Here is a 12325-nt window from a genome sequence, read left to right as displayed (position 1 = left end):
AGCATGTATATTGCTATGGACAGTCTGTACTTTTGTATGCATAATAATATTAATAAATAAAAAAAAGAAAAAAATAGTACTTATGTAAAACCCGTTCTGTTTTTCTCATAATTTGACATTCTTCCTTTTTCCATTGCTTGCTAATAACTTTCTAATCTTTTACTAACTATACCCAGCTCTTTAGAGAACCGTGCATGCTTGTGTATTAAAATATTGTTTGTGAATCTTACTCTTGTTATGTTTATAAATAGATAGATAGATTTAATTATTTGGTTGAATAGGTTGATTATCATGATGTTGGTACAGGTTCAATTCACATAATAATTGATATGCAGCATACGATTTTACATATTATACTTGTAAAGTCAGATATGAAGTTTGTTTAAATGGTTTGAGTGTTAGCTGAAATACAGTTATTAGTTTAGCATCATGCTCGCTGGCTGTATTCCAGTTGTTCATTCGTTTATTCATTACAGTACAATCGTCCGTACTTTGAAAACTGTTGTAGTTACTTCATTATCACGCTTTTTACCCCGACAACATCCTCGCTTAACAATTGCTTGAAATTTCAGGGTCGAACGAGCTGCCAACACCCTGTCTATCAAGACGATCGAACGTTCGAGTCCCATACCTCGAAACATTGAGACGATCGACTCTACTCTCAGCCAGGATTCAGCCTGTGCGAGCCTGCTGCCAAAAGCAGAGAGAGACGAGCGATTCAACAATAATCTATTTGGTCAGTTTAAGGGGTACACAATTACCCCGATCCAGAATCTACCCAAGCTTGCCGAACCGTCGAAACCTGCGCCTCCGCCGCCGACCGTTCCAACAGTAGCTATAAAGACTAACGTTAAATTAGCCCAGCGAAGTAACACCCTGAGAAGTACGCTGTCCAGCGGCGTTGTCCACGCCAATCAAATTTCAATCGCCCCAGCTCTTCCTCCATTGAATCCGGGCTGCAACGCCAGACCATTGATAAGCAGCCCTGTACTATCGACAACGACTTGTACGTCCGTAGAAATAATCGGTCCTAAAGTACCGAGCAGACCAGCTCCTGATATACCGATAAAAGTGACACCCGAGATTCTAACTATAACATCAACGTCGATTCCTCCGAAACCGCCAAGGCCGAACAGCACTCCCTTGACAAATGTGATATTACCGGAAGCGGAAAAGAAACCAGAGAAGGGAAGCGCTCTGAATCGAATAGCTTCCATATTGCGTCCAAACTCTGGGATTATGAGGTCAAACTCACAACCAGCTCAGAAAGAGGATAAGAACACAAGTTCGCTCCCGAGAAATCAACACCACAAGGCGAACAAGGTGATCGATAAGGAGATACTGAGGAACTTGGAGATTTCCAATCCCATACCTCAAAAGGAAATCGAAATATCGACACCTGCCATCTCGGTTGTTCATTCCGAGGTTGACGGGGAAGAAAAGAAGGCTGTAGTTATGCGAGCACAGTCCATGAGAGACAGCAAAATCACTGCAAAACCTGCCATTCACACTTTTGGCTCGATGAGACAAGCCAATGCTGCAAAAAGACCCACCAGCATACCGGCCAGCACTAGACCAACTTCACCTCCTCCGGGACCGCCGAGAATGCCTTCGAATGAAAAGATCTCGGAAACGGGTGTAAAGATTCCCGGATTACCAGGCTACCAAAATCCGCCGATAAAAAGCGCTCCCAGTGTCCAAGACAACGCTTACGACGACTGCATGAATCTGATGAACGAGCCTTCGCTTGGTAAAATAATGGAGGAATCTCCGTCCAGTGACAATATTTATGCGGTAATAGAAGAATCAGTGCCTGAAAAAAGTCGCAATAAAGTTGAACCCCAACTGCCCGTTGTACAGAATGAGTACAAGTCACCGAAACCCTTGGAAACCTCACCGAAGTCGGGAAGCAGCGCTGATTCGATGGGACTGCTGTCCGAAATTGTTTCCGAAATATCTAACAGAAATTTTGACTCTATTTACTCGACGTCGACGCTTGCGAGAAAGAAAAAAGAGAAGGAAGAGATGGACAAGAACTCAGAAAATCTCGGGTCAAACAGCTCGTTGGGAACTTATATTAATTCGAGTCACTACAAAGCCCCGGGTAGTATCTACTCAACTTCGCCTTCGAGTAAATTCAATTCTGCAAGTTCGACGACCAGCTCTGGCTACCTAAATCCATCGGCAGTGAACGTGCCTCGGTCTGAGGATAAGAAAGATTCTGATAAACCGAAGGCGCAGCTGATTGAGAAGGGTTCTAAGAGCGTGTGCAAGAGCAAGTTAACCACCCTGAATTCTAACAACCCAAATATCAACGATGAGATGTCCAAACAGCTCGGAATGAAACCGAGTGATGGTAATCTTAATTTCAAACCATTTTCCACTACTACGAATAAAACGATGGCATCTTTGGCCACGAGCTTGAAGAAAGATGAGAAAAAAGAAGAATCTAAAATACCCGCCAAGCCCCCGTTGAACAGGACAAAGACTCCGCCTAATCTTGGCAAACCGTTTACGTCGAAACAGATGCTTGATTCGAATACTAAGACTGGTAAACAGGGTGCCACGGAATCAAGCCTCAAGCCCACAAGGCAAGGGTCTGACACGAGCCTAAAGACCTCCAGGCAGGGATCGGAGACCAGTTTGAAATCTAGTAAGCAAAGCGGAAGTTTGAACAAGTCTAACCCGAGCTTGAATAAATCTAATACAAATTTAAACAGGTCGTCAAATAATTTGAATAAAAATGGATCTAGCTCAAATTTGAGTACGATGTCGTTGAAGAGTACTTCGTCAAGTCCAAAGAGTTCGGCGCTAAATTTGAGCGCTACAAATAGTCCTGACCTAGTTTCAAGCTGTTCGAACTCTAGCCAGAATATGACGAAGTCGCCGGATGTCCTAGGCAACAATCCTAAAACCATGACCGGGACAATGAAAAATATTGTAAAAACACCGACGATGACAAGGAGTGTAAAAACACCGACTACGCCACCAAAACCAACAGCCATATTGATGAAGTCTGCTAGTCTTGTTGATAAGAAAAAATCGCCGACTGGTAATACGAGTATAGCTAAATCTCTATCGGCTAAGGAAAGTACGGCGAATAAAACTACCTTGCAAACGAAAACATCAGCGAAAAATGAGGCGAAGGTCGGTGGCGAAACGACTAAAGTTAATCCCGTTCAAAAAGCTGCTGGTAGTAAATCGAACGTTGCCTCATTGCAGCAGAGGTTTGAAATAAACAAAAATACTAATTCTACGAGAACTATGTCCGCGATTGGTAAAAAAAGTGCCGTCGGTAAGACCATTGACGTTGGTCGAAGCAGTAGTGCAAAAAAGTGAATACAATATGAAGTTGAGATTCACTGAAAAGACGTTTTTTCGTTCACAAGAACGCTTGCTGTGCTGTAAAATTTCATACTAATTTTACAAACCTAACGCTGTTTAAAATTTTCGGATATTTTCCAAGTTCGTCTGACAACAGTTTGACTAAGAAAGAGAATAAACGAAAAAATGATGGAGTAAACGATTTTTGAATACTAATCGTTATCCCTTAATGGCAGTCGTGGCATGAAATATTTATTATTAATTTCAAACGAGAGTTTGGTTTCGGCTGCTAGAAAAGGATGTGCTATTTATACTTGGTAAGACGATCGTATAAAAGTTTTAGTACCAAAACGTAAAATCTTATTTCGTAAATAGATATATAAGCTAGGATGTTAATTTAATTAAAAAAATTAACTTTAAATATTCGTATAAAGCGTGTATATAATAATATAATATGTATAAATTCGATATTTTGGTAAAAGAAAACGAAATGTTTTTCCAAAGTATTCAAAGTCCTGATGAATTGATAAAAATAAAAAAAAATATATACTTAATTAAGGCCTTTACGTAAGAGAGAGTTAAAAAAAAAAATGATAGAAAATTTTAAATCTATTTTCGCAACTTCAATATTCAAATAAAAAAGATGAAGATTATTGTATTCTGTGATACACAAGAAATTAAATGTTTGTTGTAATATTATAATAGAGCAGTTTTTTTAGGCAAGACCAAATCTTACTGGAAAAAGGAGTTTGACAAATGAAATGAAAAAAAAAAAAATCAAACACGAATAAATATTGTATTTTCGAGATAATGTATCGATCGATGATATTAGAATTAAATTCAACAGGGATATTAAATATTAGTGAATTTTTGATTCAATCAAATTATAGCAAAGTTCAGTATAATATACAACGTATGTAATACATACATCATCGCCTAAAAGCATTAAATAATTATTTAACCCGATAGAATTTCAAAAACAAAATCGATTGTATGTACAATATTATCTTAACAGTCACAGATACAGCTTCCGTGAATTAGAAAAGATACAAATATACGATGTAAGGAATTTTGGAATATAAGCAGCTACCCAACGAGGGCAGAGAGTGTAATTTATTTGACTGATTTTTTGTATATATGTTGATATGTACGGATATAGAATTAAGTGAAATTTGATAAAAACGTACCTTTGTGTGGACGTTAAGCTAAGTTACAAATTACCGTATGACGCAAAGTATGTGTAGCGTATGTGTAGCTATACATACATACACACACACACACACACACATATATATATATACGTTATATATATATACTACACGTATGTGTACATACATTTTTATATGACGTAGGTTCACATGAGTTTTAACATAAGTCGCTTTCAAAAACTATACACTGCCTTGAAAAGTCTTTTAGTAATTATAGGATCGTTGAGTTTATCAAGTAATAATACTAGTATTCATGCCATGCATTTTATTTAAATTGCGAAATCTACATAAAATTAAGAGCACGGGATAAAAATTTATGAAACTAAAAGTATACTATGCATATGACTACAGGATTTGATGTTAAAAATCAAACTCACAATGCGATTAATTCATCATTGTTGAACATCACACGGACAAACTAATTACCCACATTCCGTCTGCAATGTTATACGTCTATGAACAGAAAAAAAAAAAATTATTGCCGTCATGATTTATTAAACGTGTAATAATTTTTTTAAGAAAATATGAAAAATGACACTGATCTATTAGAATAGGGCAAAATATTGTTCAACCAGTGATTTGATAATAAAAGATAACTCCTGTTAATATAGTTAAGAACAATATGCTATTTTATGAAATTGAATAAAATATTTCAACCTCTTCAATTTCAAGCGCCACAATGCAACGCCAATATACTCATAGAATGTTCGTTACAGCGTGTGAATAGAAAAGGAAGAGAAAATCCTGTAATTGGTGCATATTAGATTGCTTTAATCGGGTGCTGGGTTTTATTATTTGTTACGATTTTTCTTTCGTCAAAGAATCGTATAATAATTTAACACCAGTCTTTAATTACCTATTATTACTTTTACTATCATCAAGTGTAAATCAGCGATCCGAAATAAGGGAGCATTTAAATTCAAAGACAAAATTTTTTTACGTTTCGCCTCTAGTCTAACTATTACATAATGTGTATGTTTTTGCAACGGGTACAAACTATTGTACTATTTTACTATATTATTATAGCATTATATTCAGTTTTTTGTAATAACAAGTGCTAATATTCGTATGATGTATCATAATTTCTTGATACCAAAGACACCGTCACACAATTTATATTTCTAGCTATTACTCTCGTTATTATATTATCATATTACATGCGTATAACAAATAATGCGTTTACAATGATTCGTTAGTTACATCTGTATGCTTTTTCACGAATGAAAATTACATTAAAATGATTTCTTTGTATCGAATATTGCGTTTCAAATGTCTTCATCCGTTCGAGTAAATTAATTTTTACTTATTGGTATTATAGATATGTATTACTTACACAAGAAATGTACTATTTGGAATTATAAAAGAACTGTTCAGCCAATCCGAACGAAATTTCGGCCGCTACAAACATTTTCAGCCTTCCACAATTTCCGTGAAAAAAATAGACAAACAAAAACGGACGCATAAATTTTCAAAAATTAGATGATTCTTAGAATTTTATGTGAATTTTCATATAATTTGATATCTGCGTATTCTTGTTAATAATATCCATAATCTTATTTCAAATCGTGATACTTTAAATTTTTCAGACGAGTCTATTTTTACTTCGAAATAATTTTTAAGGGGCCCTTGCGGTCTAGAATTTTCAAAAAATCGATTTTTTTTTCCAGTATTTCGAAAGTATAGTAACTTAAGAATATACTGTAAAAATTTGGTAATGATATTCAGAGTATTTCAAGTTTTACAGCCTATTGAAGGTCGGCGCCAAAGTACGTAGAAGGTTCAGTGAATACTTCTATTCTTCGTAGAAAAGCAACTGCTACCTGAGTTGTCTACCTGAATTGGTAGTGAAAATATGAGAGAAGAGTATGAGAAGACTGAAGGGATATTGTATGGTACTGGAATTGCAGATTAATGGAAGTACACGTTTAAATCTAATTTTTTGGAGAAAATACCTATTTGAAATTTTAAACGCGTCTATCTCGAAACTACTTTTTTCTGTCTTATGTTAATCAATTAAAAAAAAAAAAACTGCCTGACACTAGGCGCCGATATTATTTTAGATTTCGCTGCCATCTAGTAACATTTAGATTCTAGAGTTACTACCCTAGAACAGACTTGGAACAAGAGTGGTTGGAACACCTGCCGATGTGATGTCTGCTACTAGCAATTTGTGTTTGTGAGAGTTTGTGAGATAACGAAACGTAAACAAACATTAAAATTACTTTAAAAATGACAAGTGTACCTGACGTTAAAAATGAACCAATCAACTACACAGCGGGTGAGTGAAATATATAAATTTATTATATACGTATACATAAATATAAAGAAGGTAGAATTCTGTTGGTTATGTTTGTGACATAAGAATATGAAATCCATACCGCAGGCTCGTTCATTATCTATTATCCAATTTTCTCCACATTGCTGATGGTTATTTTCTGGTTAGAAATCCGTCAAATGATGCATGGATTTGGCGACAGTTCAGCCCCACTGTTAGAGTCAGCAAAAATAATCGAGGATGTCGTACTGCACCAAATGCGAGCAATCGTTTACAGGGCGTGCGAAGTTGCTGATAGGCGAGGGAATAGAATAATAACACCTGAAGATTTTATTTTTCTCATGCGCAAAGATAAGGTCAAGGTTCAACGGCTGTTGAAGTACCTAGGCAAGTGGTATTTTTCTTACATTGATGTCTCATTAATTTTGGTACGTTGTGAATCTATCTCTGTAAACTAAGTACATCCCTCCAATTTGATCTGTTTTCTTTTTGTTTCAGAAGTAAAAGAGCTGCGAGCAATAATGCACAAGACGGTTCAACCAGAGAGTATGGGGAATTTTTTCGAGGCTGACGGTGGCGAAGTTTTGACAAAGCGAAAACGTCCTTATCATGATTTCATTCAATTGATTGACAATACAGGGGAATTACTCGAAAATAGAAGCACTTTTGATATCGTTAAACAGAACAGACTGATCAGGGCAGAGATGGTCACTAGAAAAATGGATGAAATTCAATATGTGGAATACTCAAAGGCACGGCACGCTTCGTTCACAAATAACAAACAGCGACACAAATTCAGCGACTGGGTATGCCCGGATGGTAAAGTGAATTCAACCATATTATGCGTATAGATCAGGTTGATTTTTTTAAGTTTTTTTTTCTTATGTACCCTTTGAAAAGTTAGTTTTTCGCCTGAAACGAAGTCTCGTAAAACTGGAACTCTATAGCAAAATTCTAAAAGGTTACTCATCCGGTTTGATTTTTTCAAACACTCGAACTAAACTTTTAGAATTTTGCTACCGAGCTTCGGTTTCACGAGGCTTAATTTGAGGCTCAAAACTAACTTTTCGAAGTTTATGTAAGAAGAAAAAAAAAACCATTCTAGTATATACATATATTTTTTTTCTGTTCAGTATCTAATCATAAATCGAATCATCAACGCTTACAGATGATGTGAAAATATCAAAACAAGGCTACCAAATTTTGAGCTATCTCGCTTACGAAACTGTCGCGCAAATTATAGACTTGGCGCTTGTGGTCCGACAAGATCAGAGTAAGATTCATGGAGACGCTATTGAAAGGCTCAAACTAAACCACTGTAATCCCTATACCTACAAGCCTTATCAGCATAATATGGTAAATGAGATTATGGATTTCTTCTCCTTTACCTGAGTCACAAATAATTGGCCTTGTTCCATTATATAATCTCTTGGATTACAGGGAGTCGTAATAAAGCCGATCAGTCCGTCGGAAATAAATGAGGCATTGAGGAGGTATTGGTCACCACAGCTGGATATTACAGGGCCATTTTACAGATCATCGCTGCGTCCGCTGCACCCAAAATTACTTGCTTGTTGAGACATAGGCTGCGGAGGTACGAGCTTGTATTAAAATAATTGCAGGGTTGATGTTGATAATAGCTTCAGTTTATTTATAGTTATCGAGCCACGGCCGTTTTATATTTCAATATATGACTGCGATTTTGTTCTATATTACTCATTAAACTCAATAATCATGATATCAAGTGTATATTTCTAAAATTACAGAGCATCGTACGTACTACATTATAATTTGAGGAAAAACGCTAGATTTGGAATAAAAATACAAAGAAAAGTAATGAATACTTTTGGAAGTTTCTTGTTACGTATTTTACAAAATTCACGATTTACATGCTTACAATATTCTTTTTCTTTTTATTTTTCAGTCGTGTAATAAAATTTATCTACAATTATGCAAAGATCATTATCAACATCACAGTATATGTCATGATTTACAATATAGGTATATTCAACGTGCATTTGTGTATCCTCCTCCTCTGATTATTGACCACAAATCTATTATATTAGAACTATACAATTTTGTCAATTATTTTTGGACGAATTATCATTATTATTAAACATATCAATAACATTTTAAAACATTCAACCGCTTACAAACTACCCTAATTTTATAAATTACGGCTTGTCGAGGTTTTTAAAGTATTTCTTTTAAATTGTTTCAATACTGTTTCAGTAACAATTTATTATTGCCTAAGAAATAACACCTGAGAACTATTTTCTCTTTAAAAAACTTGTCTATTTGAAAATGGTCGTCCAATCGAAATCCATAATAGCTTCTTTTGTGGTTGTCCAATCACGTGTTTGAACTAAGATTTCATGTCCAAGGTTTTTAACAATGACTACCAACATCTGTTCAACCCTTTTCTATAAATACGCGTAGTTTTAATAAAATGGTATATTTTTTTTAAAAACTACTACTTGTCTACTATTGACAGAATTCTTTATCTCAGATAGGCAAAATCATCTGAGGTACAATTTTCTAGTTGCCCTACGAATGTACACAGAGGCTTATCTTACTTTTATATCATGGTGAAAGTAGAGTCGATACTCTGGCTTTCCCTTCAGCTCCCCCTGTGATACAGGTTCCAGATTGATTTGCCGTCGACCAGTCGCAGCATAACGTGCCATTATGGCCCCCAAGTTCCAATACTTTTTGCGTACCAGGTGGCATCTGAAAAATTATACAATAAATTAAGGAAACACACGAACAATGGAGTTAGAGAATTGGGGAAAAAATTCACCGAGATGTAAAACTTTATTTACCTTGTAAATGTTACCGCCCGATTGTGTGCAAATCAGCATGTGACTCCCATTTTGGTCAAAAGCGAATAGCTTTCCATGTACTGAATTTTTTTCCACCTTAATTTTCATCTCCCACGTATTTTTGTTTGTCTGATTTAAATTTCTTTGACATAATCTACCGTCTTCGCTTTGGGCGCAAATATTTGTGAAGTCGTTTATCAGCTCGATGTCAATCACTGGACTTGAATGGCAGTTAAAATTATCTATTATTTCGTTCCTCCTCAAGTCGTGCATAACGATATTACCGTTAGATAGACCAGTTATCAATAGCTGTCCATTGTGATTGAACGTGGAACAGAGGGCAGTCAAGTTTTGGTCTAATGGTAGAGTTCTTTCTAGTTTCCTTGTTTTTATATCGTAGAGCAGTAGTTTCCCTTCACTGGAATCTGACACCGAACCTTGCACCGAACAGACAAAAGTAGATTCGGCTGGATTACATATCAACGTTACAATTCGGGAACCTTCGTGATGGATTTCCCATAATCTTTTACTATCCCTTGTGTCGTGCAATTGAATTATTCCGTTATTGTCTCCGTGCAAAAAGTATCTTTCGTTCTTTGATATCCAATCTAGAGCAGTTATGGCATTGTTGGAATTTGCCGTTGTTGATGTGAAAGTGGCGACTGTTCTGGAAAATGAATTGTCGGTTGGCAAAATATAAGCAATGTATGCTATAATTGTAACGATATTGCATTTTCTTGATTACTTTGGGGACGGAATCGGTGTCCATATTTTAATTACTCCATCTGCGTCACCAGTCGCGACGTAAGAACCACTTGCGTTGCTCTTACATTGAATAATTGACGTTTTGTGTTCAGTGTATTCTTCCTGTTAAAACGAAGGAACATTTTAGACAGTAAAGAATATTTAAAATCACTCGTATTCGATTATTTTCTGTGCATCAATCTCACTTGACTAAGAAGAATGTAGCTGGCGTCGATTTTCTCTTTATTTTTTCTCTCAAATGCCGCGTCTATGGAAGAATCTCTCTTCCTAGAACTGTTCAATCTTGAATCACAGCTGATACTTCTCTTGGCAACAGCTTCTGACTTGCTTAGCGAATTTATTCTACATTTTGTGTTTAGTCTCTTGGTGATCTGTTCAGTTTCCATCTGTTTTTTAACGCTCACTATAGGTTTTCTACCAAGTACGGGACTAGAGCTGCCACCTATATTTCTTATCAAGTTTTTCAGCGTCTTCGGATTCTCTGTTAAAGGTGATTCTCTGAAATAGAGGAAAATCATTTAATCGTTACGCACTTGTGTACCAATTTTTGAGATTGTTTCTGTTGGATTCAGATGTCGAGATCTTGGTTCTTACTGAGCTATGATATAAAAATCATCCATGATTGGTGGATGCTGAGGTACAGGTCCTGCATTAACATCTGATATTGTCTCTGGTTTAACCGCATCAGCAAGTTTCTGTTTCAGAGTGTCATTTTCCTCCTGGAGACGCTTAAGTCTTACCGAATCTTCATCTATAGCTAGCAACGTCGGCTGTGGCATACACTGAGACAAAAAAAAATAGATACAATCTACGTTTTGATTTGATTTGTATTACTTCTCTTATCACATCCTTTGAATAATACTCACTTGGAATATTGTAGCTAAAAAATTGTGCAACGAAACGAGCATGGTGTCTTGCCACTGCCTGCTGAAGTGAACCGAGTAAACAGGATTATCTTCGGGATTTTTAATAAATGGCAGTGCTGTGGATGCACAAATTTCATTTCGTGAATAACGAGTCAATTGATCTGTTGGTAATACTGAAAACTAAAGCTAAACACTTTTCTTACCGAACCATTCCTTCCATTCGCTATGACCCTGGAGCTCCGGTGCCATTTTAATAAAGAACTCTTGGATACGATCTTGTTTGTTGTTAACCGCCGCGTTAACCAGGTACATTTTCAATACAGCATTTTCCAGCTTTCTTATACCAGGTGTGAAATGATTCTCAAGACGAGAAAACATTCTCAAATCCAAATGGCCCCATAATTCTCTCAGTGCATTTAGATCGTAGTTGTATATGTACTGTGTCAGCTGATCAACTATTTTGTCAACCTATAAATAATAATTTTGCTTCTATAAGGTGCAACGGAAGAGAAAGAAAAAGTATATATTTGTGATATTTCATAGCAATATATTTATCGCTAAATATATGCAGCAATTTGAATATTTTGCATCTCGTTTTGGGTTTTGATCTCTCATTGATAATTGTATAAGATCCTAATCTGATACGTATGTGTGAAGATATCGATGATTTGATGCGATAGTTTTCGTCTGTTATTGTTAAATAATTGTAGAGGGGCAAAACGTCATGCATCACTTACTCTAAATCCCTTCTCCTTTTCAGCTTTGAGATCGTTATCGAAGGCTTTTAACGTCTGACTAAACCCTCTGAATAACAAGTATTCCTTAACGAGTTCATCTACATACTGAACATGAGACATTTTCAATAAATACGAAAGTTTTTTTGTTTCAACTGTTCAATATTCGAGACAATGACAGCTCTATGTTGTTATAACCCAGCCATTTTCCACTTGGTGGCAACAATGCAGAATGCATCCCTCCGATGCATACGAATTATCTTTAATTTGGCAACCATGGAACCTAACATAGCGCTACAAATTTGCTTTGCCCGCTTTCCGCCCGCGGTTT

At 36.1% G+C, this 12325-nt stretch overlaps 3 protein-coding genes across 5 annotated transcripts in view; 2 read left to right on the top strand and 1 right to left on the bottom strand.

The window, feature by feature from the left end:
* The window catches only part of LOC124179106, a 47401-nt gene extending 42343 nt beyond the window's left edge, over positions 1 to 5058 (top strand). Inside the window, exon 21 of the mRNA XM_046563189.1 lies at positions 573 to 5058. Coding sequence (XP_046419145.1) covers positions 573 to 3339 — 2767 coding nt within the window. The 3' untranslated portion in view covers positions 3340 to 5058. The remainder of the gene's footprint in view (positions 1 to 572) is intronic.
* A 1523-nt stretch (positions 5059 to 6581) lies between these two features.
* LOC124177688 (transcription initiation protein SPT3 homolog) lies at positions 6582 to 8603 on the top strand. Of its 2 annotated transcripts, XM_046560330.1 has the most exons (6): positions 6582 to 6810; positions 6976 to 7194; positions 7306 to 7626; positions 7976 to 8163; positions 8248 to 8401; positions 8574 to 8603. In XM_046560330.1, exons 1-5 carry the CDS (start codon positions 6762 to 6764, stop codon positions 8383 to 8385), a joined length of 915 nt encoding a protein of 304 aa, XP_046416286.1. In that variant the 5' UTR covers positions 6582 to 6761; the 3' UTR covers positions 8386 to 8401; positions 8574 to 8603. The 2 variants fall into 2 exon arrangements, with proteins under 2 accessions (XP_046416286.1, XP_046416285.1); XM_046560329.1 differs by having other exon boundaries at positions 6583 to 6810; positions 8248 to 8603.
* On the bottom strand, positions 8255 to 12229 carry LOC124177686 (WD repeat-containing protein 91). Of its 2 annotated transcripts, none has more exons than XM_046560325.1 (9): positions 11998 to 12229; positions 11464 to 11728; positions 11261 to 11376; positions 10989 to 11176; positions 10580 to 10892; positions 10375 to 10496; positions 9630 to 10296; positions 9384 to 9537; positions 8255 to 8393 (listed from the first exon to the last, which is right to left on the bottom strand). In XM_046560325.1, exons 1-8 carry the CDS (start codon positions 12115 to 12117, stop codon positions 9391 to 9393), a joined length of 1938 nt encoding a protein of 645 aa, XP_046416281.1. In that variant the 5' UTR covers positions 12118 to 12229; the 3' UTR covers positions 8255 to 8393; positions 9384 to 9390. The 2 variants fall into 2 exon arrangements, with proteins under 2 accessions (XP_046416281.1, XP_046416282.1); XM_046560326.1 differs by lacking the exon at positions 8255 to 8393 and adding an exon at positions 8432 to 9230.
* Between the last annotated feature and the right edge of the window lie 96 nt (positions 12230 to 12325).

Source organism: Neodiprion fabricii, chromosome 3 (assembly GCF_021155785.1).
Source record: "Neodiprion fabricii isolate iyNeoFabr1 chromosome 3, iyNeoFabr1.1, whole genome shotgun sequence".
Lineage (NCBI taxonomy): Eukaryota > Metazoa > Arthropoda > Insecta > Hymenoptera > Diprionidae > Neodiprion > Neodiprion fabricii.
This window is presented reverse-complemented; position numbering and strand designations above follow the sequence as displayed.